The following is a 23,975-nucleotide window of genomic DNA, read 5'->3' as shown; positions in this document are numbered from 1 at the left end:
GACCTAGCCTAGATTTTGTCTTATCCACGATTGTTTTTCTGGACATTTGCGAGAGTACTAAAGAGTATGAGATGTATAGGTGTGGATTGTCTGAGAGAATGACGTATATATGTAAGGGTATTGGTGTTGTATTCTAGTAAAATGTATATAGGAATTATAGGTGTGGATTGTCTGAGAGAATAACGTATATATGTAATGGTATGGGTATTGGTATTGTATCCTAGTAAGGTGTATATAAAAATTTTTGGGTAATATAATTTTTCTTTGTGTAATATGGGAAATTATTTATTTTTTATTGCGGCACATATAAGGCGTTACATATTTTAATGCTCGATGCATTATGGAGCGGCAATCAGCGGTTGATTGTTGCTAAAAATATGTTTTCATAAAAAAATTTTTGTGTAATATGCAAAATTATTTATTATTATTTTTTATTGCGGCACATATTAGGCGTTTACATCTTTAAATGCGCGATGCATTATGTAGCGGCAATCAGCGATTGATTGTTGCTAAAAATATGTTTCCATAGAAAATTTTTGTGTAATATGCAAAATTATTTATTATTATTTTTATTGCGGCACATATTAGGCGTTTACATATTTTAATGCGCGATGCATTATGTAGCGGCAATCAGCGATTGATTGTTGCTAAAAATATGTTTCCATAAACATTTTTTTGTGTAAAAATTATTTATTTTATTTTTTGTGGTACATATTAGGCGTGTACATATTTTAATGCGCGATGCATTTTATAGCGACAATCAGCGATTGATCGTTGCTAAAAATATGTTTCTATAAAAATTTTTTTGTGTAAAAATTATTTATTTTATTTTTTTGTGGTACATATTAGGCGTGTACATATTTTAATGCGCGATGCATTTTATAGCGGCAATCAGCGATTGATCGTTGCTAAAAATATGTTTCTATAAATTTTTGTGTAAAAATTATTTATTTTATTTTTTTGTGGTACATATTAGGCGCTAAAAATATGTACGTAGTACGTAGTATGTATGTAGTACGAAATTTAAATTGTGAATTTTAGGGTTTAATAGTATATTTGTTTCGTCGCATATTTAGTGTTCACTTTTTTTAATGCTCGATGCCTTACAGTCATCAGCGATTGATGATCGTTTTAATATTTATTAATATGCCTTTAGATTTGCGTGTGTAATGCACAATTGTTAATGCCGTTTATTTTGCTTCCGCACACCGTAATTTGCTGATTTTGCATATTTGTTCTTGTGTATAATGGTATTTATGTATGTTTGGAGTCGGTTGTTTTTCTTTTAAGCGCACGGAATTTACAATTTGTTCGGGTGCACTGCATTATTTTTAATTTCGTTTCTTTCTTTATTTTACATTTGCACTCACTTATTGAAGTCACTTGGCCGGCTGCTTACCTGCATTACAGTATAATATTTAATAATATCCCGGTGATCTTCATATCCTTCTTCTGGATGTTCTGGATCTCCTTTAGGTTTCTTTTCCGGCTGCGCCAGTTACGTCGTGGTCGAGGATCTGTTCTGTTTTATCTTTAAGCCAAGGAGGATTTTTAGTATTTAAAGTGACTCGTTCGAAGTTCGGTGACAGAATGATTTTATTTTCAGAATAAATTTTCCTCTTAGCCTAGCGTACAATTCTTTTGTTCTGCGAAACCCCTTGCGTCGGCACTTTTCACCCGGATGCCCCTTCCAGTGCTTCGGTTGGATTCTTGGGAATCCTGACTCTGCTGATCCAGTGTGGGTTGATGACTTTGCTGCGGTGTGTGTCCGGGTTGAGTGTCTCATATGTAGGTCGCTGCCCGTGGGGGTTTCGGGGGAGGTGAAGGCATGCTTGTGCCGTCACCGATAACTCCCGCGCGTTGCCTGAAAATCCGAAGTATAAAAAGTATTGCTAAAGAAGAGGTTCCAAGAACCCCAGCTCCCTGGTCCACGGCCAGTAGAAAACGCCCTTCACCAGTTCCCTCCCGTATTTCCGACGAAGCTCGAACCACCGCTTTTTACATGCGGAAGCTGAGAAACAAAAAGATGATGCAAAATTCTAAGATTTGCATTATTACATACACATAGGCAATTAGCATTAGGAGGCGGGCTTTGGGGTGCGGGAGTCGGGCTATGGGTTGCGGTATGCGGAGTTTTGGATGCGGGAGGTGGTCTCTGGGATGCGTGCTCTTTAACACGCCGCCCCAACTTCCACCCATGCCTGTTGCCGTTGGGCCACAAGACGCGGCACCCTCACGGAGCTGTTGTACAGGCATGGGCGATCCCGAACTGCGTCCTTTTCTGTCTTGGCTGCGGGCATATATATGTAAAAAACCATATAGGGTTAATGTTTTTTCTTTAATTTTTCTTAAACCTTGGGGCGCTTATTATTAAAGTTTAAAACAAATTCCGGCCAGGCCGCCTCCAACCTTTACTCCCCGCTCTGCAAATGGCGAAACATCGCCGAAGGGAGAAATAATTTTACGTCGGCTGTATTTTTCTTAAAACAATAATTAATTAATTTTGTTTTAATTTATTAAGTTTTACAAGTACACATATGTAATTTGATCGCCTCGTTAAAAAGCTGAGCCAGACTCCAAGAAGGTCTTCTAAAACCGATCACTTTCTTTCTTGTTCTGCATGACTAAAGAGCCACGAGTCCACTAGCTGGGAATTTTGGTCAGATTGCAAGGCGATGGCAAGCTCTAGCACCCCGTTCTCCACGGGCACCTCGCGCGTTGCCTGAAAACCCGAAGTATAAAATATTTATTTTGCTAAATTATTTAAAGAAGAATTAAATAATTTATTTTAAGAGGTTCCAAGAACCCCAGCTCTGCGATCCACGGCCAGTTGGAAACGCCCTTCACTAGTTCCCTCCCGTACTTTTGACGCATCTCGGAGGCTTTGGCGGTCTCGAACTGCGTCGATGGCTGCCTTTTCGATCTTGAGACTGGAAAATTAAATTAATGAAATTAAAAATTAATCTAGTAAAAAAAACTATACATGTAACTTATCTCTTCACAAATCAAGTTTCTTACTAAGAGTAATGGGAGTAAATGGAAGAGGAAATGGAGAAAAGGGACCAATAAAAACTACTACATATCTTAAAGGAGTATCGGTTTAAATTGTAGTTATGAGTTAAGGCTGGAAACAAATTTGGCAAATTTTCCGAAAGAAAACAATGTAGGTGGGATGACTCAGGAATCCCAAAGTTACCCTACAGTTCTACCAAAGACAAGATGCGTAACGCCATACGATTTTTTTGCATAGGATTTTTTTGTGCTGGCTCTAGAGCTGGCTCCAGGCTCTCTCGAAATTTTGTTCAAAAGTATGTCCTTTCACAGGACAACCATGGTAGAGATAGACCGATAGCATATATTTCCCGATCACTAAATAGGAAAAATTACGCTATTATTGAAAAATATAGTTTAGGCGTTGGGCAACCTTCGGGATAACTTATATTGCGCTGGTATTATTGAAGTATAGACTGACCATCAACCTCTCACGTTTGCATTGGGCAGAAGAAATTGTAATGCGAAACTAAAAATCAGGAATCAACTAATTTGTGACACGACCAGGTCAGAGTACTTATGAGAACACCCGTACCCAGGTTATACTCGCATTTGATTCCTCTTCAAGACGGATTATTTACCGATTTAACCAGTTCGGTACAGTCATATCTGCGACCCGTAATAATTAACAGCGTCAAAATCCCAGAAGTGTATTTAAAACTTTTTTAATCCATCTGGTTATCGAGTTTTCTTTTAAACAAAATTCGGATAACGTAGCATCTGGTGACTGACGTGACTGACACATAGGAAATTTGTGAAATAATTGAGAAGGGACACCGTAAAGGCATTCGCCTCCAACTTTAAGAAAGATATTATTTCCCGCGGATATCGGGTACGATCCGTCTCCAAATTTGCTCATGTCATTGTTGCAATATAAAAACACAAATACAAATAAATATATAAAATGTATCGGACCCCCCATTACCCACTTAACACGACGTTACACAATATGTAGTCTAAGAACAACCTAAACGATCAAATATTCACCAATTGTTCGTTGAAAAGTATGTAACAGGCAGAAGGAAGCGTTTCCGACCATATAAAGTATATATATTCTTGATCAGGATCAATAGCCGAGTCGATATGACCATGTCCGTCTGTCCGTCTGTCAGTCCGTCCGTCCGTCCGTCTGTCTGTCTGTCCGTCCGTATGAACGCTGAGATCTCTGAAACTACAAAAGCTAGAAAGTTGAGATTAAGCATACAGACTCAAGAGACATAGCGCAAGTTTGCCGATTCACGTTGCCACGCCCACTCTAACGTCCACAAACCGCCTAAAACTGCCACACCCACACTTTTGAAAAATGTTTTGATATTTTTTCATTTTTGTATTGGTCTTGTAAATTTCTCTCGATTTGCCAAAAAACTTTTTGCCACGACCACTCTAACGCCCAAAAACCGCCCAAAGCTGCCACGTCCACACTTTTAAAAAATGTTTTGATATTTTTTCATTTTTTCATTGATCTTGTAAATTTCTATCGATTTGCAACAAAACTTTTTGCCACGCCCACTCTAACGCCCACAAACCGCCCAAAGCTGCCACGCCCACACTTCTGAAAAATGTTTTGATATTTTTTCATTTTTGTATTGGTCTTTTAAGTTTTTATCGATTTGGAAAAAAAACTTTTTGCCACGCCCACAAACCGCCCAAAGCTGCCACGCCCACACTTTTGAAAAATGTTTTGATTTTTTTTCATATTTGTATTAGTCTTTAAAATTTCTATCGATTTGCCAAAAAAACTTTTTGCCACGCCCACTCTAACGTCCACAAGCCGCCATAAACCGTCAGTGTTGAAGACTCTCCTTCGCATTTTTTCTAGCTGAGTAACGGGTAGCGTTCTCTCTTGTTTTTATAGCCGTTACTCGAAGAGTAAAAGGGTATACTAGATTCGTTGAAAATTATGTAACAGGCAGAAGGAAGCGTTTCCGACCATGTAAAGTATATATATTCTTGATCAGGATCAATAGCCGAGTCGATCTGGCCATGTCCGTCCGTCTGTCCGTCTGTCTGTCCGTATGAACGTCGAGATCTTTAGGAACTATAAAAGCTAGAATGTTGAGATTAGGCATACAGACTCCAGAGACTTTTTTGCCACGCCCTCTCTAACGCCCACAAACCGGCCAAAGCTGCCACGCCCATACTTTTGAAAAATGTTTTGATATTTTATCATTATACCCGTTACTCGTAGAGTAAAAGGGTATACTAGATTCGTTGAAAAGTATGTAACAGGCAGAAGGAAGCGTTTACGACCATATAAAGTATATATATTCTTGATCAGGATCAATAGCCGAGTCGATTTGGCCATGTCCGTCTGTCCGTCCGTCTGCCCGTCTGTCTGTCCGTATGAACGTCGAGATCTCAGGAACTACAAAAGCTAGAAAGTTGAGACTAAGCATACAGACTCCAGGGACATAGACGCAGCGCAAGTTTGTCGAATCATGCTGCAACGCCCACTCTAACGCCCACAAACCGCCCAAAGCTGCCACGCCCACACTTTTGAAAAATGTTTTAATATTTTTTCATTTCTGTATTGGTGTTGTAAATTTGAATCGATTTGTCAAAAAACTTTTTCCCACGCCCACTCTAACGCCCACAAACCGCCCAAAGCTGCCACGCCCACACTTTTGAAAAATGTTTTAATATTTTTTCATTTCTGTATTGGTGTTGTAAATTTGTATCGACTTGTAAAAAAACTTTTTGCCACGCCCACTCTAACGCCCACAAACCGCCCAAAGCTGCCACGCCCACACTTTTGAAAAATGTTTTAATATTTTTTCATTTCTGTATTGGTGTTGTAAATTTCTATCGATTTGCCAAAAAACTTTTTGCCACGCCCACTCAACGCCCACAAACCGCCAAAAACTGTCAGTGTTGAAGACCTCCTTCGCACTTCCGGGTAACGGGTATCATATAGTCGGGGAACTCGACTATAGCGTTCTCTCTTGTTTTTGTATTAGTCTTGTTGATTTTTATCGATTTGCCAAAAAAATTTTTGCCACGCCCACAAGCCGCCAAAAACCACCAGAAACCAGAGAGAACGCTATAGTCGAGTTCCTCGACTATCTGATACCCGTTACTCAGCTAGTGTAAGTGCGAAGAAAAGTTTTTGGCGGTTTGTGGGCGTTAGAGTGGGCGTGGCAAAAACTTTTTTGGCAAATAGATAGAAATTTACAAGACTAATACAAAAATGAAAAAATATCAAAACATTTTTCAAAAGTGTGGGCGTGGCAGCTTTGGGCGGTTTGTGGGCGTTAGAGTGGGCGTGGCAAAAAGTTTTTTTGCAAATCGATAGAAATTTACAAGACCAATACAAAAATGAAAAAATATCAACACATTTTTCAAAAGTGTGGGCGTGGCAGTTTTGGGCGGTTTGTGGGCGTTAAAGTGGGCGTGGCAGCATGATTCGACAAACTTGCCCTGCGTCTATATGGTCGGAAACGCTTCCTTTTGCCTGTTACATACTTTTCTACGAATCTAGTATACCCTTTTACTCTACTAGTAACGGGTATAAAAATATGATAACATTTGTTCGAATAAACATTTTTAATCTTATCTTTTCCAAAACTTTTTGCGTGTCGACCTTGACATCGCGATGAATGTTGAGCGAGGCTAGACCATTTAGCCGGTCTTTAGACATTGTCGACCTGAGGTACGTTACAACCCCCAAAACCCCCCCCTGCGCACGGGCCCGTGCGCCCACGTATATAACATTAGCTTAACGCTTCCCTTGGCCCTCACACCGTACAACTGGTGTAACGGCTAAACTAGTCATCGATCTGCAAGTGAGGCGTTTCCTGTCTCACCGCCGCTGCTGCCCCCGTATCATCATCAGCACAGTTCTGGAATTTCGCGGTATCATATCGACAACATTGTATGCAGGTGCTGTGCCGGCAGTCTCAGCATTGGGACAGCGAGAGTCACGTTGCGCTTGGTCAGCACTTATGCTGGCTGGTTAGGGCTCAACAGCTCGTAGCTGACGAGCCAAGCGACACTCTTGGGAGAGAACCAGACTCCAGCAGACTTCAACTGAATTGTATTCAAACTTACCAGACTTACTGTGGCAATAAAGAATTAAACTCATAATTGATCGTTATTCTTCCACATGGAATTAATAATTAGGTAATATGGAACCAAGTGCTGAACAGGAAGCATTATTCCTGGTCATGGCACTTAACTTAAATATAAATATTTTAACGGTAGCTAATTCGAGAGGCGATTTTAACAAATGAATATTTAAAAAAATAACTTCTTTCGGCATCAATTTTTAAATAATATTTTATTAGGTCATTGAAATTGACCAAAACATTAAAATTTGTTTCTTAGAAGAAAATTGATTTCAGCCGCACACACTTTCTCCTTTGTTGTTTTTACTCACACAAGCAACACAATTTTATTTTTAGATTTTTACGCTCTCAATTTTAGGCGAGCGAAAAGAGAGCAATTTTGATCGTCACCAAAAAAATTGATTCATAGTGCAAAACCAATGTATGGCCGTTACGCATCAGTCTCTGTTTTTACAAAGTTAAGAGTGTTGTGGAGCTTGCACTTGATTTCGCATAAGCCGGTTAAAGAGGTCACCTTGGCGAATTTGTCACTAATTTCTTTGGAGTTGACCTGCAGATGGTTACCATCGCGAAGATTAGAGATGGATGTGATGTCCTTGCTGATGTACGGCTCTCTGGACGGTAAAGCAGATATATTCGCATATGGTTTTCGGAAAGTTTTTTTTATGAGACTACAAAAATTCTCGGATTCTTGCACTGAGTTTCAATGAGGTTGGGGAAATCAACTGCTAATTTCTGAACAGGTCTTTTTTCAATGCTTAGGGGCTAACGCTGAGGCTGGCAAAGCGATTATCCCATAAATTGGGTGGCCCGGGGCCATGGCTAACAAGTTTATTAATATAAAAAAATGTGTTTGTGAATGCGTTAAAAAGAAGTTTAATGGATAGGCGATAAGCTGGGCGATGGGATTTCACGACAATTAAACCAGTCGGTGACTGTGTGAATAGAATAAATAAGCGTAAAGCGATAAAATAACATACAACTGCACTGCAAATAAATAAAACAGTATAACAAAGCTCAGCTTGCGAATCCTAAGGGACCCTCTAAGCTAGAAGCAAAACCAGGCACTGGTTTTCAAAAACTAAAATAAAATAAAATCACTTTAATCAAAACACACAGTTCTTTGATCACGTCCCTTTTTTAAAACTGAATAAAGAAATTTGAAAATTAAGCAAATATATTTATACAAAACTAAATTATTTTTAATAAGATTTACGATTCTGAAAATTTTAAAAAAATGTCAATCAAATAAAATATAAATGTACGGCTATTAAATATTTAAATTTAAAATAAATTTAAATTTTAATGTGCTGTAAAATGTTGCTATTAGATATTATTTATTATTAATTATTATTTATTATTATTCGATATCACAGGAAAATTGTTCCTTCATGGCAAATTTCAACAATTTAATTGGAACACCAGTACTTAACGTACAAATAGAACCCGAGGTAATAAACCGAATAGAACCTAACGCACATAATTAACTTCAACAACCCGGAAAAATAGAAAGACAAGAAACACACCAACAAAATAGAAACATAATGGTAAAGCCCGAACAACTAGCCGAAACCATTCGTTATATTCTGATCTATATTCTTCCAACTCTCTTGCAACAAAGTCAAAGTTATAGCTTTGATTTCGCAAATGTCGTGAGCCAGGGTATTAGCCCAGAACATCTACATAATTTACAAAATCTAGACAAGGTTCCTGATATGGTAATCTTTGCATGATTTTTCCGGTGACCCAGCTAAATTCGGTTCCTGGAAAAAGGGTGTAGATATAATACTAAAAACTTATGCTTACACCCTAGGTACAGCGAAGAATTTTGGTATTTTGCATACAATTCGAAATAATATAAAAGGCAAGGTAACGCCATTGATTCTTATAATGTCCCTTTGAACTGGGCAGCTATTTCAAAGTACTTAACAATTCATTATGGAGACAAACGAGATCTTGCCACCTTTGAATATCAAATGACAACAATATTTCAACAGCCCAATTAGACAGTTAAAGAATTCCATCAAGTTGTTTACAGACATTTGTGTTTAATACTCATTAAAATAAATTGCATGGAGTTGGGCAGGGAATCAGAATTGCTTATGTCCAAGCTGTATAGGGATAAAACTTAAGATACCTTTATCAGACGTCTCCGTAGCGACCTCCCATGTTTGTTGGGCATAAAAGAGCCCGCTGAATTGTGTCGAGCAGATCACCGCAATGACGCAATGACAGCTCAAAAAAATTTGGTGCAGTCGTTGCCACAAAAAACCAAAAAATGCATTTAAAAAATGGCACAAACATTCCCATTAAAGAAAAAACATTTAAATCAGTCAATGTAATAATACCAAGGTCGGATGAACTTACACTTAATCAGCGAATTGAATTAAATCATTTACTTTAAAATTATCCAAACCAGATGACGAACTGACCTACCTCACAAATGTGAAAGCCGAAATACGAACACATACTCCCACACCAGTTTTATCAGTACCCAATTGCTTTAAAAGCTGAGGTTGACAAACAAGTTAAAGACCTTTCAGAGATTAACATAATACGACCATCCGAAAAAGTAAGATGCTTCCAACGTAAAAAAATGTAGAATGGTCATTGATTAGTGTAACAATACCCGACCAATCCCCTTTACCTGCCATAAACGGAATCTCGCACAGTTAGGTAACAACAAACTTTTTTCCGTTCTAGACCTTAAAAGTGGATTTCACCAAATGCCATTAAGGGAAAATGATATAAAAAAGCAGCATTTTCTGTAAACAACGGAGAATACGATTTTACCAGGCTTCAAATTGGTTTAAAAAATATTCCAACGCACATTTGATGACATTCTTAGGGAACACATATGGAGAAAATGTTCATATACATTATGGTTTTTAGCAAAGATAAAGATTCTCATTGCAAAAATATAAAAACAATTTTTGAAACACTAAGTGCAGCACTAGACAAGTGCGAGTTCTTTTAGAACAAAGTAGAATTCTTAGGATTCGTTACATCGGATAAAGGAATAGAAACTTACCCAGCTAATTATCCGCGACCAAAAACCCTGAAGATTAACCCTGGTAATTAAGATTCTTTCTTCGGCTATCAGGATACCACAAGAGGTTTATACTGGGCTATTTTACAATGACCAAGCCACTGACTGATTTGATTAGAGGGGGAAACGGACGCATTTCAAATTGATTCACTTATAATCAATAAAGCAATAAAAGCATTTGAAAAGTACACTAATAGCAATTCACACTTACCACGAAGGCTCTGACTATGCGATAGGAGCAGTATTAGCACAATCCGACAGACCAATTGTATTTAGATCTAGAACCCTTTCCAAAACCGTAGAACTATACGAAACGGCAAAGGAAGAAATGCTAGCCATACATTGAGTTGTTTATTTCATTAAGGGATATCAAAGGTAAAAATCTATACCGATCACGAACCACTTACGCACAAGTTCTGGCCACAATCTGATATCATAAGTTAATGTTTTTAAAAACCAAATTTTGATTTTAAGTTCCCAAAGAACCTACCATTAGCAGACCCCTGTTTCCATGTCACAAAAAATTGATACGCCTATAGAAGCAGAATCATTTTTCGAATTGCTAGCTGTTGGTCAAATTGTCTAGGTCCTTATTATCCAACTTTACCAAAGACCCTTATTGGTTGCGTTGTCTCGGACGATACAAATCTGCGGCCCGAATTAAGTTGTGAATAGTTTCAGTTGTAGTGAAGTACCGTTAGAATCGATTGACAGCACATTACAGAAATTTTGGTCACTGGAGGAAATGCCAAATCCAAAGAAAATTCTGTAGCCTGAGCACATGTTACAGAAAGATTTCTCAGGTATTGCCATCAGGTCGGTTTGAAGATAGGCTGTCATTTAAATGGGTTGTCCGATCTAAATGGGTTGGACAACTCCTTCGAGGTTGCAAAAATGTTTTTGTCACTTGAGCAAAGGTTGTCTCGAGATCCTAACATGAAGACCATGAACTTGGAATTTATGAGCCCAGGAAAAATGTGGCCTACAGACAACCAAATCCTTTTCACTCCATATTATGTCATTCCCCATAAATGCGTGTTAAGGGCCAAGAGTACGCAGACAAAGTTGCGCGTCGTGTATGATGCTTCTTGTTTCAGTTTGCATTCTGATGGTGGGGCGGACTGTTCTCCACGCTACTCCGCTTCCGGCTGCTCGGATGTATCGTCAAGTGATGGTTTATGAAGCGGCTAGGAAGTTTTAACTCATAGTGTGGAGGAGAGGCAACTATGAATCCTGTATAATGGTTGGATTGAAGTTACTTTTCGCTGGACTCGATATCATCCATCTTCGTTGTCGACATTTGTTTCAAATAGGGTAGGGAAAATTCAAGAATTATCTAAGAAGCTACATTGCGGCATGTTCCCACAAAGCAGAATATCGTTTCTAGATGTTGTGACGTCGACGAAATTGAGCAGTCAATCTGATTCACTGGAATACTATTTCTAAGGGACAAAGAGAACAATTGGGCTAAGAATGCGAATTTCGAGCTGGACGATGACGACTTGCGTCAGGAAGCAAGTAAGACTGCAATCGAAATGACCGCTGCTGTGAAAATTTCCGATTTGTTGGATATCATCGAGGGATTCTCGTGACACCTCAAACTGCTTAGAGTTTTCGCTTATACATATTTTCCGCTTTATAAGAAAATGCAAAGAAAAGAGTATATTTTTCGAAAAAACTCTTTCACCGACTAAATACAATAACGCTTTTCATAAAATTATCGAAACAGTTCAAAAGCACGAGTATCAAATAGAAATTGAAAAGGTTTGTAAAGGCTCTTACTCATCCTACTTTCGAAGTGACAATGGACATCGGTACCGTAATAAATAAAATCAGAGAAGTCTACTAAACGAATTCATTATTTTCGCAGTGCAAGCTTTCTGAGGCCTAATTATTTTATATCTGGCATTAATTGGTCCGATCTCAGCTCCTTCATCAAAATGACGAATGCCATAAATATTTTTCATATCATTAAATCATTTTTAAACTCTTATTTTCCAATGCACTATCCGTCAATCTCTAACGAACCTCCTTGGTTTAACAAAGACTTAACACACAAGAAATTTAAAGTCCAGACTGTAAAAAAAAATAAAAAATTCCGGTTCTCAGTCTATATTTTCAAAATTTCGTTCACACAAAACAATTTTTACCCTTCCTCGCAATTTTTTTTAAATACAACGTTAACATCGAATCAGGCAATGGCCGATCTACCGCATTGAAAAAGGTAATAAATTGGATGCAAGCAATTACAGGAAATCTCTTAATTGTCAGATATCCCTAAGTTTTTTGAAAAAAATGTTAATGTTATGAATAAAAATGTTATTACCTCTCTAACCACTAAACTTTCCTGGTAAGTAATACAGGTCTTTAAAAACAATATTCAAACAATGACATATGTTACACTGACTTTAGTTAGGCATTTGAATCTGTTAGTCATTATCTTTTAGTAAAGAATCTTGATTTATTGGGGTTTCCTGTTGATGTTCTAAATTTAATTTTAAGTTATCTGAATTGCGGTAAAAACTTCTTACTGTTGCCCTACGTCGCCTTAATAGTGATGCAAACCTAATATTACCTCATTATTCCCGTAAATTTATGTTAATTAACATTCCCTAGATAACCGTATAACGATGCTTGGAACAGTCTTTATTTGTAAGCTTATTCTAGGTGAAGTTGATTTTGGGCTTAACTTCCCTGTTCCGAGCAGGTAGAAGACTTAGAAAATGAATACTTACCCCTAATAATAAATAATTGTAGATCTAACTATGAGATGTATGACCCCTATAAATGTTCTGACTATAATAGACTTTATCCTATTATCTGAAATCTTGACTCTCTGCCACTCTTAAAGCAATCAATTTTAACTTTTTTAACACAAAATTTGATCTTACTAATATTTCTACATTATCTCGTTTCTGTACCCGTTTGGGCGAGAGGTGTAGCCGTGAAACTTACGAACAATAAATAAAAAAAAATATAATAATGTCGGTCATATTTGGGATTAGTAGGTCCCAAGTGAGGTTATGTTCGGTCATTCTTCAAGACGAAGCTTAACGGAATAGTTGCAGCTGTGCATGTGTTCCTGTGCGTGGTGTGGGGTGGTAAGGTTATGCAAGGTCCTGTTTCAAGTTGCACGCAGGTTGCTCCAGGCTCGCCAGTTGCATACGGTTGCGGGATCTCGCTCAGGCGCTTCTGTCGTCTTGATCAGGTCTGTCGCCTCCTTCATGGAAACACCCTTACTGGGTGCGTCTACTAAAATATAAGGTTTTTCATAAAGCATTTTTTTTGCAAACTGTGAAATCATAAAATGCATAATCAATTTAATAACCTTAGCTACAAAAACGAAATCTATTTTTAAGGGGCCATTTTAAATTAGTCCATTGTTGGTTTCAAAAGAGCTCGAGTCGTCGTTACAGGGGCGTAATAAATATTTCAAACAATTTAAATATACATATAAAGCTATATAAGCTGTATGTTCAGAAATCACGAATTCATCTTTAAAAATGTAACATTATAAATTATGCTTATAAACATTCATTATGCAGAACATTTGTAATGTGTGGGCCCCTTCTATGGGCCTCGAAGCTTAGGATTTTTCTATATCACGGAATGATTAGTTTTACATTATAAAGTTTCTTGCTTTCAGCAAACTCGGTTCACGTTTGTTCAATTCAACAATATTAAATATAATTTAAAAAAAATTCAATATTTATATTTAAAGTAAATATGTAGTATTTTTTATTTTTTCCCGTATGTTAGTTAGTGATTTTTAAGTAATAAGATTGCCTAACTTTTTCTTTAACTTTTTCTTATGATAGGATTATCTCATAGCTTAAAATTTTAATTATTATTAGTGAAAACAAAAGATTCCACGTAAAGAAGATTTCTATAGTAAATGCGCCTTTTAGTAAAGCGAACTTGCAGTAGTATTACTCGATTAGTAACATTTTATTTTTTCCCACTTAAACTCCATAGGAGATGGAATTGTCACTAATTCTGTTCTTCCGCCATGCAAATTTATTAATTTATTTAGGAGTCTCAATGGGTTAATGTCAATTTAATATAGGATGTAATATTAAAAAAAGGTGTTTTTCCATATGCTTTATATTTTTTTATATATATGGAATATACTGAACTAAACTAATTTAAAGGAATTAATTTATTTTTTTAGCTAAAAAAGAAACGAGTCATTTTTGGTGTTGTTTATTATTATAATACCCGTTACTCGTACAGTAAAAGGGTATACTAGAATCCTTAAAAGGAAACAGGCAAAAGGAAGTGTTTTCGACCATATTAAGTATATATATTCTTGATCAGGATCAATAGCCGAGTCGATCTGGCCATGTCCGTCCGTATGAACGTCGAGATCTCAGGAACTACAGAAGTTAAAATATTGAGATAAAGCAGACTCCAGAGACATAGAAGCAGCGCAAGTTTGTCGATTCATGTTGCCACGCCCACAAACCGCCTAAAACTGCCACGGCCACACTTTTAAAAAATGTTACGGTAATTTTTCATTTTTGTATTGGTCTTGTAAATTTCTATCGATTTGCTTAAAAACTTTTTGCCACGCCCACTCTAACGCCCACAAGCCGCCAAAACCTGTCAGTCTTTAAGACTCTCCTTCGCACTTCCACTAGTTGAGTAAGTGCCTGTTGTTTGACTGCGTCAAATGTCATTCTGTGAACCTAACTCTTTCTAGATAGCTGGCATCCGGCGTCCCCGCTACTACCTTTAGCATTGAGCCCAGAACATCTAAACTCCTTGCGATTTTGTGGTGGACTCTTAACGAATCCAGCGTGTCCCGAAGGTGTCCACTTCTAGCAACTTCCTTATGTGGGACTGTGGAAACATCTCGTTCATGCTGCTTGTTTCTTCTATTACGCGCATATATTCCGAAAGATTTGCCGAGTACGTCACGTACGCGAGCTCATTCCACACCAGGATCTCTCCATCTATGAAGGGGATATACCTTGTTTGTGAATAGTTAGTGATGTGCGTTGACACCAATGACAGTGAGAGGGAATGAAAATTCTGCACTTGTGGAAATATATTTTTTATGGAAGGAATGGAAGTTTGCCAAACGGCTGATGATAGGTGGTAATAATAAAAAGTTTAAAATTAAGCGAGAGAGTGATTTTAAGTTGTCTTTGTGGACCACCCTCCCTTCAATGAGGACCGTGGTCCCCAGGTCTGCTTGTATGGCTTTTTCCTCACACAAGGGAGTGAGTTTATTGCCAAGCCTTCTATTAGTTTTGACCAAAACCTTTCCGCCCACTTTGAAGACTCTGTTTTGTCAAGATGCATTCTCTCTAGACCTTAGTGCGTATTGGGCACTCTTAATTTTGTCAGCAATCCGTTCTTGTGTGTCGTCCTTGGATTCTTGTATTGCGTCGACTGGCCTCATCGATGACCGAATGGATCGATTTGTTATATCTGGTAGTGGCTAATAAGATTATTTCCACAGTATCACTCATGCCCTTGTCAATTTTAGTCACCTGGCGAGCTCTAGTAGAGTGTTGTGAAAACGTTCCACTTGCCCGTTTGAGAGACTGTGAAGGGGTGGCGCATTCGTGATACTGACGCCAAAATGGTTGTCTAGCATGGCCGGGATCGTGTGCGATTTTAACGATGGCTTGTTGTCGTAGTAAGTCACTTTGGCCTTTGGGAAGAAATTCATGACCTGTAACAAGGCCGGTTTCAAATCCTTAATTGTTATTGACGGCACATGCTGTACGACGACGAATTTCGAAAACTTGCCAAAGCAAGTGAGAATATAATTTTTATTCGTTGAAAAAATGTCTATGTGTAGCATTTTGTCTACATGAGAAGGAATCGGTAAGTCGCCGATCTCTTGTTTCTTTGGGTGCCTATCATATTTAGCTTTGGCCAGTTCGGCCATTTTTAAGAAGTAGTAATCTGTGAGAACCTGCTTCACATTTTCTTGGGCCGACCGGTGGGCCCTATTGTGTTCTGCTAACATGACTTCCCTCCTTTCCTCGACCCCAAAATTATCTGTAACACGGTTTTTGCAGTGCCCGAATTTTGTAGTCGGAACTCTCCGCACTAAGTCGTCCTGCACCGTTGCTAACGTGTGCAAATCGCAATGGAGGGCATTTACGCCTATTGCATCCGCAAGGTCATTGAGTAATGACTCCTTGTTGGTGAAGTTGTTCGCGTGTCGTTTCTTATTTTTGAAGAGAACAAAAGAGCGTTTTAGCGGAAAGCGGGCGTCTTCTAGAATTAGTTGGTTCTGGAAGCAGTTTAGGGGCTTATCCGTTGCTTCTATGGTAAGGGTGAGGGAAATCTCACTGTGAATGGTTGCAACGCATGATTCTGCGTCCTGTTCTTCTATGGCACTAATATGCTGCCTAGACAGGGCATCAGCAACCATATTTTCCTTTCCCGGTTTATAGACTACCTTCGCACCCGTTTCCTCGATGCGACCCTTCCATCTTTTAATTTTCGCGTTAGGGTTAGAGTCTGATACCGAGAATAACAATGGTTGATGGTCGGTGAAGATAGTTATATCTTTCACCGCATATAAATAGTGTCTCAGTTTGGGCAACGCCCAAACAATGGCTTATAGTTCCCTTTCATTTGTGGCGTAGTTCATTTCCCTATCCCTTAATGTCCTCGAGATCATTGTAATAGGACGGTTCTCTTGTGAAAGCACTGCTTCAATACCGTAGGCTAACGCATCCGTCGTTAGATAGAATGGCTTCTTGTAATCCGGGTATCTGAGCATAACATCTTCGGATGTTAGAATGTTGCCCAGTTTTTCGAAAGAATTTTTTTGCGCCTCATTGAATTGTACTTGGATGTGTCGCGATCTATGTCTGTTTACACTTCCATTTTCGCCCTTTAAGATGTCCGAAATAGGCAGTATGGCTGCCAAATCCTTAATAAAGCATCTGTAATAGCTCGCGTGACCTAGAAATGATCTAACCTCAAATATTGTTTTTGGTTCGGGTGGTGCCATCACTGGTGACTATAAAGCCAAGAAAGTTTACGCTTTTTTTTAAAAAACTGGACTTTTTTTACTGAGACTTCTATATTTGCATCGCTTATGGTTTTTAAAACCCAATCCACGTACTTGACATGAGCATTCTCATTTTCTAAGAAGATTATTACATCATCGAGTCTTGCCGATTTTCTCTCTGGAAGATGCTAAAAGCGTTTCTCAAACCAAAGGGAAGCCTCTTGAATTCGTACTTTCCTCCGCTTACGGAGAAGGTCATTTTCCGCTAAGACGATCTGGTGATAACCGGACTTCAGGTCCAGTGTCGTAAAAAATTTGGCCTTGCCCAAGTTGCCCAGTATCATCTGAATTTTACAATTTTTAAGCAGGTCTTGTATCCCGTTGTTGACGAAATCTGCTGCCTCCATTGGATATGGATATAATTTGGCGTAAATGGGCTCTTCGCTAGTCGTTCTAATCGTGGCCACTACCAATGTCTTATATGGCAGGGCCTCGTTGGGATCTGCGAAGGCGTTTTTTCGGCTTTTTATCATCCCCAGAAATGCCTTCTTCACCAAAGGTGGTGCATCTGCGCACTTTACGTTAGTGAAGTTGACATTCAGTGCATTTTGTCAGCAATCCGTTCTTGTGTGTCGTCCTTGGATTCTTGTATTGCGTCGACTGGCCTCATCGATGACCGAATGGATCGATTTGTTATATCTGGTAGTGGCTAATAAGATTATTTCCACAGTATCACTCATGCCCTTGTCAATTTTAGTCACCTGGCGAGCTCTAGTAGAGTGTTGTGAAAACGTTCCACTTGCCCGTTTGAGAGACTGTGAAGGGGTGGCGCATTCGTGATACTGACGCCAAAATGGTTGTCTAGCATGGCCGGGATCGTGTGCGATTTTAACGATGGCTTGTTGTCGTAGTAAGTCACTTTGGCCTTTGGGAAGAAATTCATGACCTGTAACAAGGCCGGTTTCAAATCCTTAATTGTTATTGACGGCACATGCTGTACGACGACGAATTTCGAAAACTTGCCAAAGCAAGTGAGAATATAATTTTTATTCGTTGAAAAAATGTCTATGTGTAGCATTTTGTCTACATGAGAAGGAATCGGTAAGTCGCCGATCTCTTGTTTCTTTGGGTGCCTATCATATTTAGCTTTGGCCAGTTCGGCCATTTTTATACCCGTTACTCGTAGAGTAAAAGGGTATACTAGATTCGTTGAAAAGTATGTAACAGGCAGAAGGAAGTGTTTCCGACCATATAAAGTATATATATTCTTGATCAGGATCAATAGCCGAGTCGATTTGGCCATGTCCGTCTGTCCGTCCGTCTGTCCGTCTGTCCGTCTGTCCGTCTGTCTGTCCGTATGAACGTCGAGATCTCAGGAACTACAAAAGCTAGAAAGTTGAGACTAAGCACACAGACTCCAGAGACATAGACGCAGCGCAAGTTTGTCGATTCATGTTGCCACGCCCACTCTAACGCCCACAAACCGCCCAAAACTGCGACGCCCACACTTTTGAAAAATGTTTTGATATTTTTTCATTTTTGTATTGGTATGGTAAATTTCTATCGATTTGCAAAAAAAATTTTTTGCCACGCCCACTCTAACGCCCACAAACCGCCCAAAACTGCCACGCCCACACTTTTGAAAAATGTTTTAATATTTTTTCATTTTTGTATTGGTCTTGAAAATTTCTATCGACTTGCAAAAAATCTTTTTGCCACGCCCACTCTTACGCCCACAAACCGCCCAAAGCTGCCACGCCCACACTTTTGAAAAATGTTTTGATATTTTTTCATTTTTGTATTAGTCTTGTAAATTTCTATATTTTCGCGAAAAAACTTTTTGCCACGCCCACTCTAACGCCCACAAACCGCCAAAAACTGTCCTTCGCACTTACACTAGCTGAGTAACGGGTATCAGATAGTCGGGGAACTCGACTATAGCGTTCTCTCTTGTTAAGAAGTAGTAATCTGTGAGAACCTGCTTCACATTTTCTTGGGCCGACCGGTGGGCCCTATTGTGTTCTGCTAACATGACTTCCCTCCTTTCCTCGACCCCAAAATTATCTGTAACACGGTTTTTGCAGTGCCCGAATTTTGTAGTCGGAACTCTCCGCACTAAGTCGTCCTGCACCGTTGCTAACGTGTGCAAATCGCAATGGAGGGCATTTACGCCTATTGCATCCGCAAGGTCATTGAGTAATGACTCCTTGTTGGTGAAGTTGTTCGCGTGTCGTTTCTTATTTTTGAAGAGAACAAAAGAGCGTTTTAGCGGAAAGCGGGCGTCTTCTAGAATTAGTTGGTTCTGGAAGCAGTTTAGGGGCTTATCCGTTGCTTCTATGGTAAGGGTGAGGGAAATCTCACTGTGAATGGTTGCAACGCATGATTCTGCGTCCTGTTCTTCTATGGCACTAATATGCTGCCTAGACAGGGCATCAGCAACCATATTTTCCTTTCCCGGTTTATAGACTACCTTCGCACCCGTTTCCTCGATGCGACCCTTCCATCTTTTAATTTTCGCGTTAGGGTTAGTGTTGAGGCACTAATTGATTTGGGCCTAGGGAGAGCAATAAGAAACAACCTTTTGTAGCAGTCACTTATTTTTTATTTAATTTATTTTATGCAAGCGAGCAGCTTTAAAAAACTTTGTTTCTTCTCCTTCGCCAGTGTTTCCTCAAGTGTCGAACAAGTGTTGCCCTATCCAATAACCGCAGATCATGGGTAACACTTTTACCAAAGTTTTCAGGGTTACGTCTTTTTGGCCTAGTTGGCGGTTGAATTTAAATTACGGCGGTAACATTCCCCCCCCCGTGAACGTCCTTCTGATCTTCACCAATTTTTAAACCGACGTCCAGGACAGCAATCTTGGCCACTGGGCGGACCATGATGCCTTTTGGTGTCCATATTGTAGCTCTGCGTACTTGTCCATCTTTGGCCATCACTACGTCAGTAATACGTCCTTTTGGCCACATGTTCCTCGGCAGTTGATCGTCGACAACGATAACGACATCACCGATAGCTATTGGGGGACGTTTGGTAAACCACTTGCTGCGTCTGGTTAAACTTGGGGTAAATTCCTTAACCCAGCGATTCCAGAATTTGTCTGCGAATAACTGAGTTTGTTGCCAACGCAGCCTTAGATCGGTATTGCCATCTGCCATACGCTTATAGCCGTTCGTCGATCCCAGAAGTAAATGATTCGGGGTGAGTGCTTCGTCGTCGGCTGAATCTAAAGAGACAAAGGTTAGTGGTCTGGAATTGATGATACTTTCCGCTTCCATAAGGGCGGTTTGAAGAGTTTCGTCGTTGAAGTTGTTTGTTGGGCAGATTGCTTTCAAAACAGTTTTGACCGATCGGACTAGTCGTTCCCATGCGCCTCCCATATGAGGTGCTGCAGGCGGGTTGAAGTGCCACTTAATTGCTTCGTATTTTATGGTGATTTCATCAAAGTCGATCTTTTGAAGTTCTTCTTTCACCATTTTCTCCGTGGCTTTAAAGTTTGTGCCATTGTCAGAAAAGATTTCTTTTGGAGTCCCGCGACGTGTCATAAAATTCCGCAGACACATAATGCATGAGCTTACATCGAGTTTGTGGGCTACTTCTATGTGTACGGCTCTCAGCGTCAGGCAGGTAAAGAGGACTCCCCACCGTTTTTCCTTGTGCCTGCCAACGTTGACCAGTATAGGACCGAAGTAGTCGACTCCCGTGTATGTAAAGGGCCTCTCGAAGCACGCTAGTCGGGCGACTGGTAATGGAGCCATTTGAGGTACTTCGGGGCTGGCGGTGGCAATTTTGCACAGTTGACAAGCCTTTCGAACTGTTTTATACAGCACTCGTAGACGAGGTACGTAGAAGTCGTTTCGAATACGATTTATCGTTGACTCGTGCATCATGTGATGTGATTTTTCATGGTAATATTTTGTAATTAAAAATGCGATTTGGGAGTTCTTTGACAGAACGATGGCGTTGTCAGGATTTATGTTATCGTTTCTTCCCTGAATGCGTAGTACGCCGTCTTCGTCCAGGTAAACGTTCAGGGCAATCAACGAGCTTGACTTGTCAATGGCTGAATTATTTTTTAGAGCGGTTATTTCAGCTGAATACACCCTGGATTGCGCCTGTTTATATAGCCACGATTTTGCTCTATTTATGATTTCCGGGTCTAACGTTGTCGGTAGTTGATTTCCGAGACATTTGGCACGTATTCTTTCAATGTATAGCACGAATGTTGCCACAGCTCTGTATAGGCGTCTCCAATCAGAGAAGTACTCTACTGCAAAATCAAAATACTTTAGTTTGTTTACAACGAAGATATGCTTACGTAGTTCACACGGCTCGCTGTTATCGAGGATAACGTCTTGTAGTGGCCATTCGCTTTCTGGCTTGACTAGGAAGTGAGGGCCTTTTAACCAGCGATTAGCGTCAGGTGTTTTGATAAATTTGGTAGCTGAGTCCGCAACGTTTTGCTTTGTGGGAATCCATCGCCATTGGTTTCGACTTGTGTTATCGATTATCTCCCCAACTCTATGCATAACGAAGGCTTGAAATTTCCGTGGGTCCATATCAAGCCACTGTAGAACGGTCTTAGAGTCTGTCCAGTATGTACTTGAATTGATGTTGAGCCTTCTAACATTCATGGCCTTTTTGGCGAGGCCCACTCCAATTACAGCGGCCAGTAGTTCCATGCGTGGTATTGAGACTGGTTTTAGTGGGGCGACCTTACATTTGGCTGCTACCAGTACTGTGTCGACGTCTGCTCCTCGCTTGATACGAAGATATGTGACTGCTGCGTAGGCGTACTCGCTTGCGTCTACAAACGTGTGTAGATCAATCTGGTCGGCATTCGGCAGCAAAGTGGAGTAGAAGCGAGGAAATTCCAGTTCGGTAGCTTGAAGCAGGACCGTTTTCCATTGTTGCCATGACGTGAACAGGGCATCGGGCAGTTCTTCGTCCCAGTCTATGCCTGCACGCCATACTTTTTGCAGAAGCATTTTAAGGCCGATCGTGTAGCAGGATAACAGGCCCAAGGGATCAAAAATCGACATTAATACTTGTAGGGCTTCTCGTTTTGTTGGTATGGATTCTCCATTTAGGACGTCTCTTTTAAGTCTCGCAAATCTAAAAGTATACTTAAAAACGTCGTTTGAGGGTTCCCAATACATACCAAGAACCTTCTCCGGGCCACCAAGTTCTTTGGGATGTTGTTCGGCTATTTGCCACTCTCCAAAATGTTTGAGGATAGCGGTAGAGTTCGAGATCCAATTTCTTATAGTGAATCCTCCCTCAGCATGAATGTCTCGGACTTTTGATGTTACTTCGATCGCCTCAGAGTCGTCGGTGTAGCTGTCTATAAGGTCGTCCACATAATGAGCCTTTGTAATTGATTCGAAAGCTCGGGGACATTGATCCTTAAACTCCTGTGCGTTTTTGTCCCGCACATAGTGAGCAATACAGGGCGCGCAGCAAATTCCAAATGTCATTGCCCGCATGACGAATGTGCGGGGAGTTTTGTTGCCCTTGCTAAGCCACAGAAATCTTTGAGCATGCATGTCGCTTTGCTGGATAGTTATTTGATGAAACATCTCAGCGATATCCGCGCACACGCCTATACGACCTACTCTGAATGCCATAAGAACCTCGGTTAGCGGGTTTAAGAAATCGGGTCCGTTCAGCATAAAGTCATTAAGGGATTTGCCGTGACTCTTTGCAGCTGCATCCCAAACCAATCTTATTTTATTTGGCTTGTTTGGGTTTAGAGCGATGAATATAGGGAGGTACCACACACGGTTTATGTCCTCTGCTATATCTTTGGTTTCCAGTTCGAATGCGTAGTTTTTGTCGACTAGGTTGTCAATTTGGCCTTGAATTTGATTGAATAGCTCTGGATTCTTGTTAATTTTTTGTCGAAGACATTCGAGTCGTTTAAGTGCGTTTGAATAGCTTTCTGGGAGAATTACATTTTTGTCTCGCCAGAGCAGTCCAACTTGATAGCGACCATTTACTTTCTTGCATGTCTCCTCCAGAATTTCCGTAGCCTTTTTGTCGTCTTTAGAGAAAAGCTCCCGCGGTGTGATAGGGTCTGTGTTGAAGCTTTCTCTTACCGTCTTGTCGATGTCGTCCCAGTTGCAAACGCAGTGATGAAGGGAATAATTTTGGGTGGCATTACTTGTGCCCTGAATACTCCATCCTAGCATACATTTTGAGGCGATAGGCTCATTGCGTCTTCCTTCACGAATTTTGCGGGGAACAGCAAAGGTCCAGTTGTTTGCGCCAATTAGAAGCATCGGTGCAGCATTCCAATATGATTTTATGGGCAATCCATGTAGGTGCTTGTATTTGCTGCCAAGTTTATGTGCGTCAACGGTTTGCTTAGGTAGGGCAAGGTGTTTGATTGAATGCACGTTGTTGAGCCACAGTTTTCTTCCACTCCCCATCTCCGATATTTTTACCTGGGCTTTGAGAGACATTTCCTCCGTACGGGTGGTGTCTCCGGTCCACTGCAGACAAAGTGGTTCAGAGGACACAGGAACCTTGAGGAGCTTCAGAATTCCTTCATCGATAAGTGTTACAGATGAGCCCTCGTCCAAAAACGCATACGTGTCGACCTTTGCTCCGCTCCCATATAGTGTTACCGGCAGGATTCGAAAGTATGATTCATCGAGGCCAGTTTCTTGATGGTGGGTACTGACGAGTTCGGGTTTAGGAGCTTCCCTGTGAAGGAGAGGGTGGTGTTTTGATTGACAGTTATCAACGCCGCAATCGCGTTTTGAGAAACATTTGCGACGGTGCATCTTTAGGCATCTGTAGCAGGCCTTGGCGTCGTTGATTATAT

The 23,975-nt window shown here is 40.1% G+C and overlaps 1 protein-coding gene and 1 long non-coding RNA gene across 9 annotated transcripts in view; one reads left to right on the top strand and one right to left on the bottom strand.

Moving 5' to 3' along the window:
- Positions 1-2,497: 2,497 nt before the first annotated feature.
- Positions 2,498-13,097, bottom strand: LOC120322361. Of its 3 annotated transcripts, none has more exons than XR_005562135.1 (2): positions 12,900-13,097; positions 2,498-2,930 (listed from the first exon to the last, which is right to left on the bottom strand). It is a non-coding gene; the product is annotated as an uncharacterized LOC120322361 (long non-coding RNA). The 3 variants fall into 3 exon arrangements; XR_005562137.2 differs by lacking the exon at positions 12,900-13,097 and adding an exon at positions 10,147-12,085; XR_005562136.1 differs by lacking the exon at positions 12,900-13,097 and adding an exon at positions 7,427-8,278.
- Positions 13,098-13,223: 126 nt separating this feature from the next.
- LOC26535568 (aminopeptidase N) overlaps positions 13,224-23,975 on the top strand; it is a 254,635-nt gene continuing 243,883 nt past the window's right edge. For 4 of the 6 annotated variants that reach the window (XM_039377403.1, XM_039377400.1, XM_039377405.1 and 1 more), the window contains exon 1: positions 13,257-13,372. In XM_039377403.1, the coding sequence (XP_039233337.1) occupies positions 13,274-13,372 (99 nt within the window). In that variant the 5' untranslated portion in view covers positions 13,257-13,273. Of the gene's footprint in view, positions 13,373-13,796; positions 13,885-23,975 lie in introns of those variants that run through there. The other 2 variants (XM_039377401.1, XM_039377404.1) reach the window with 2 other exon arrangements.

The sequence above is a fragment of the Drosophila yakuba genome, unplaced genomic scaffold, assembly GCF_016746365.2.
Source record: "Drosophila yakuba strain Tai18E2 unplaced genomic scaffold, Prin_Dyak_Tai18E2_2.1 Segkk8_quiver_pilon_scaf, whole genome shotgun sequence".
Lineage (NCBI taxonomy): Eukaryota > Metazoa > Arthropoda > Insecta > Diptera > Drosophilidae > Drosophila > Drosophila yakuba.
The sequence above is the reverse complement of the archived record's forward strand: the minus strand, read 5'-3'. Positions and strand labels throughout refer to the sequence as shown.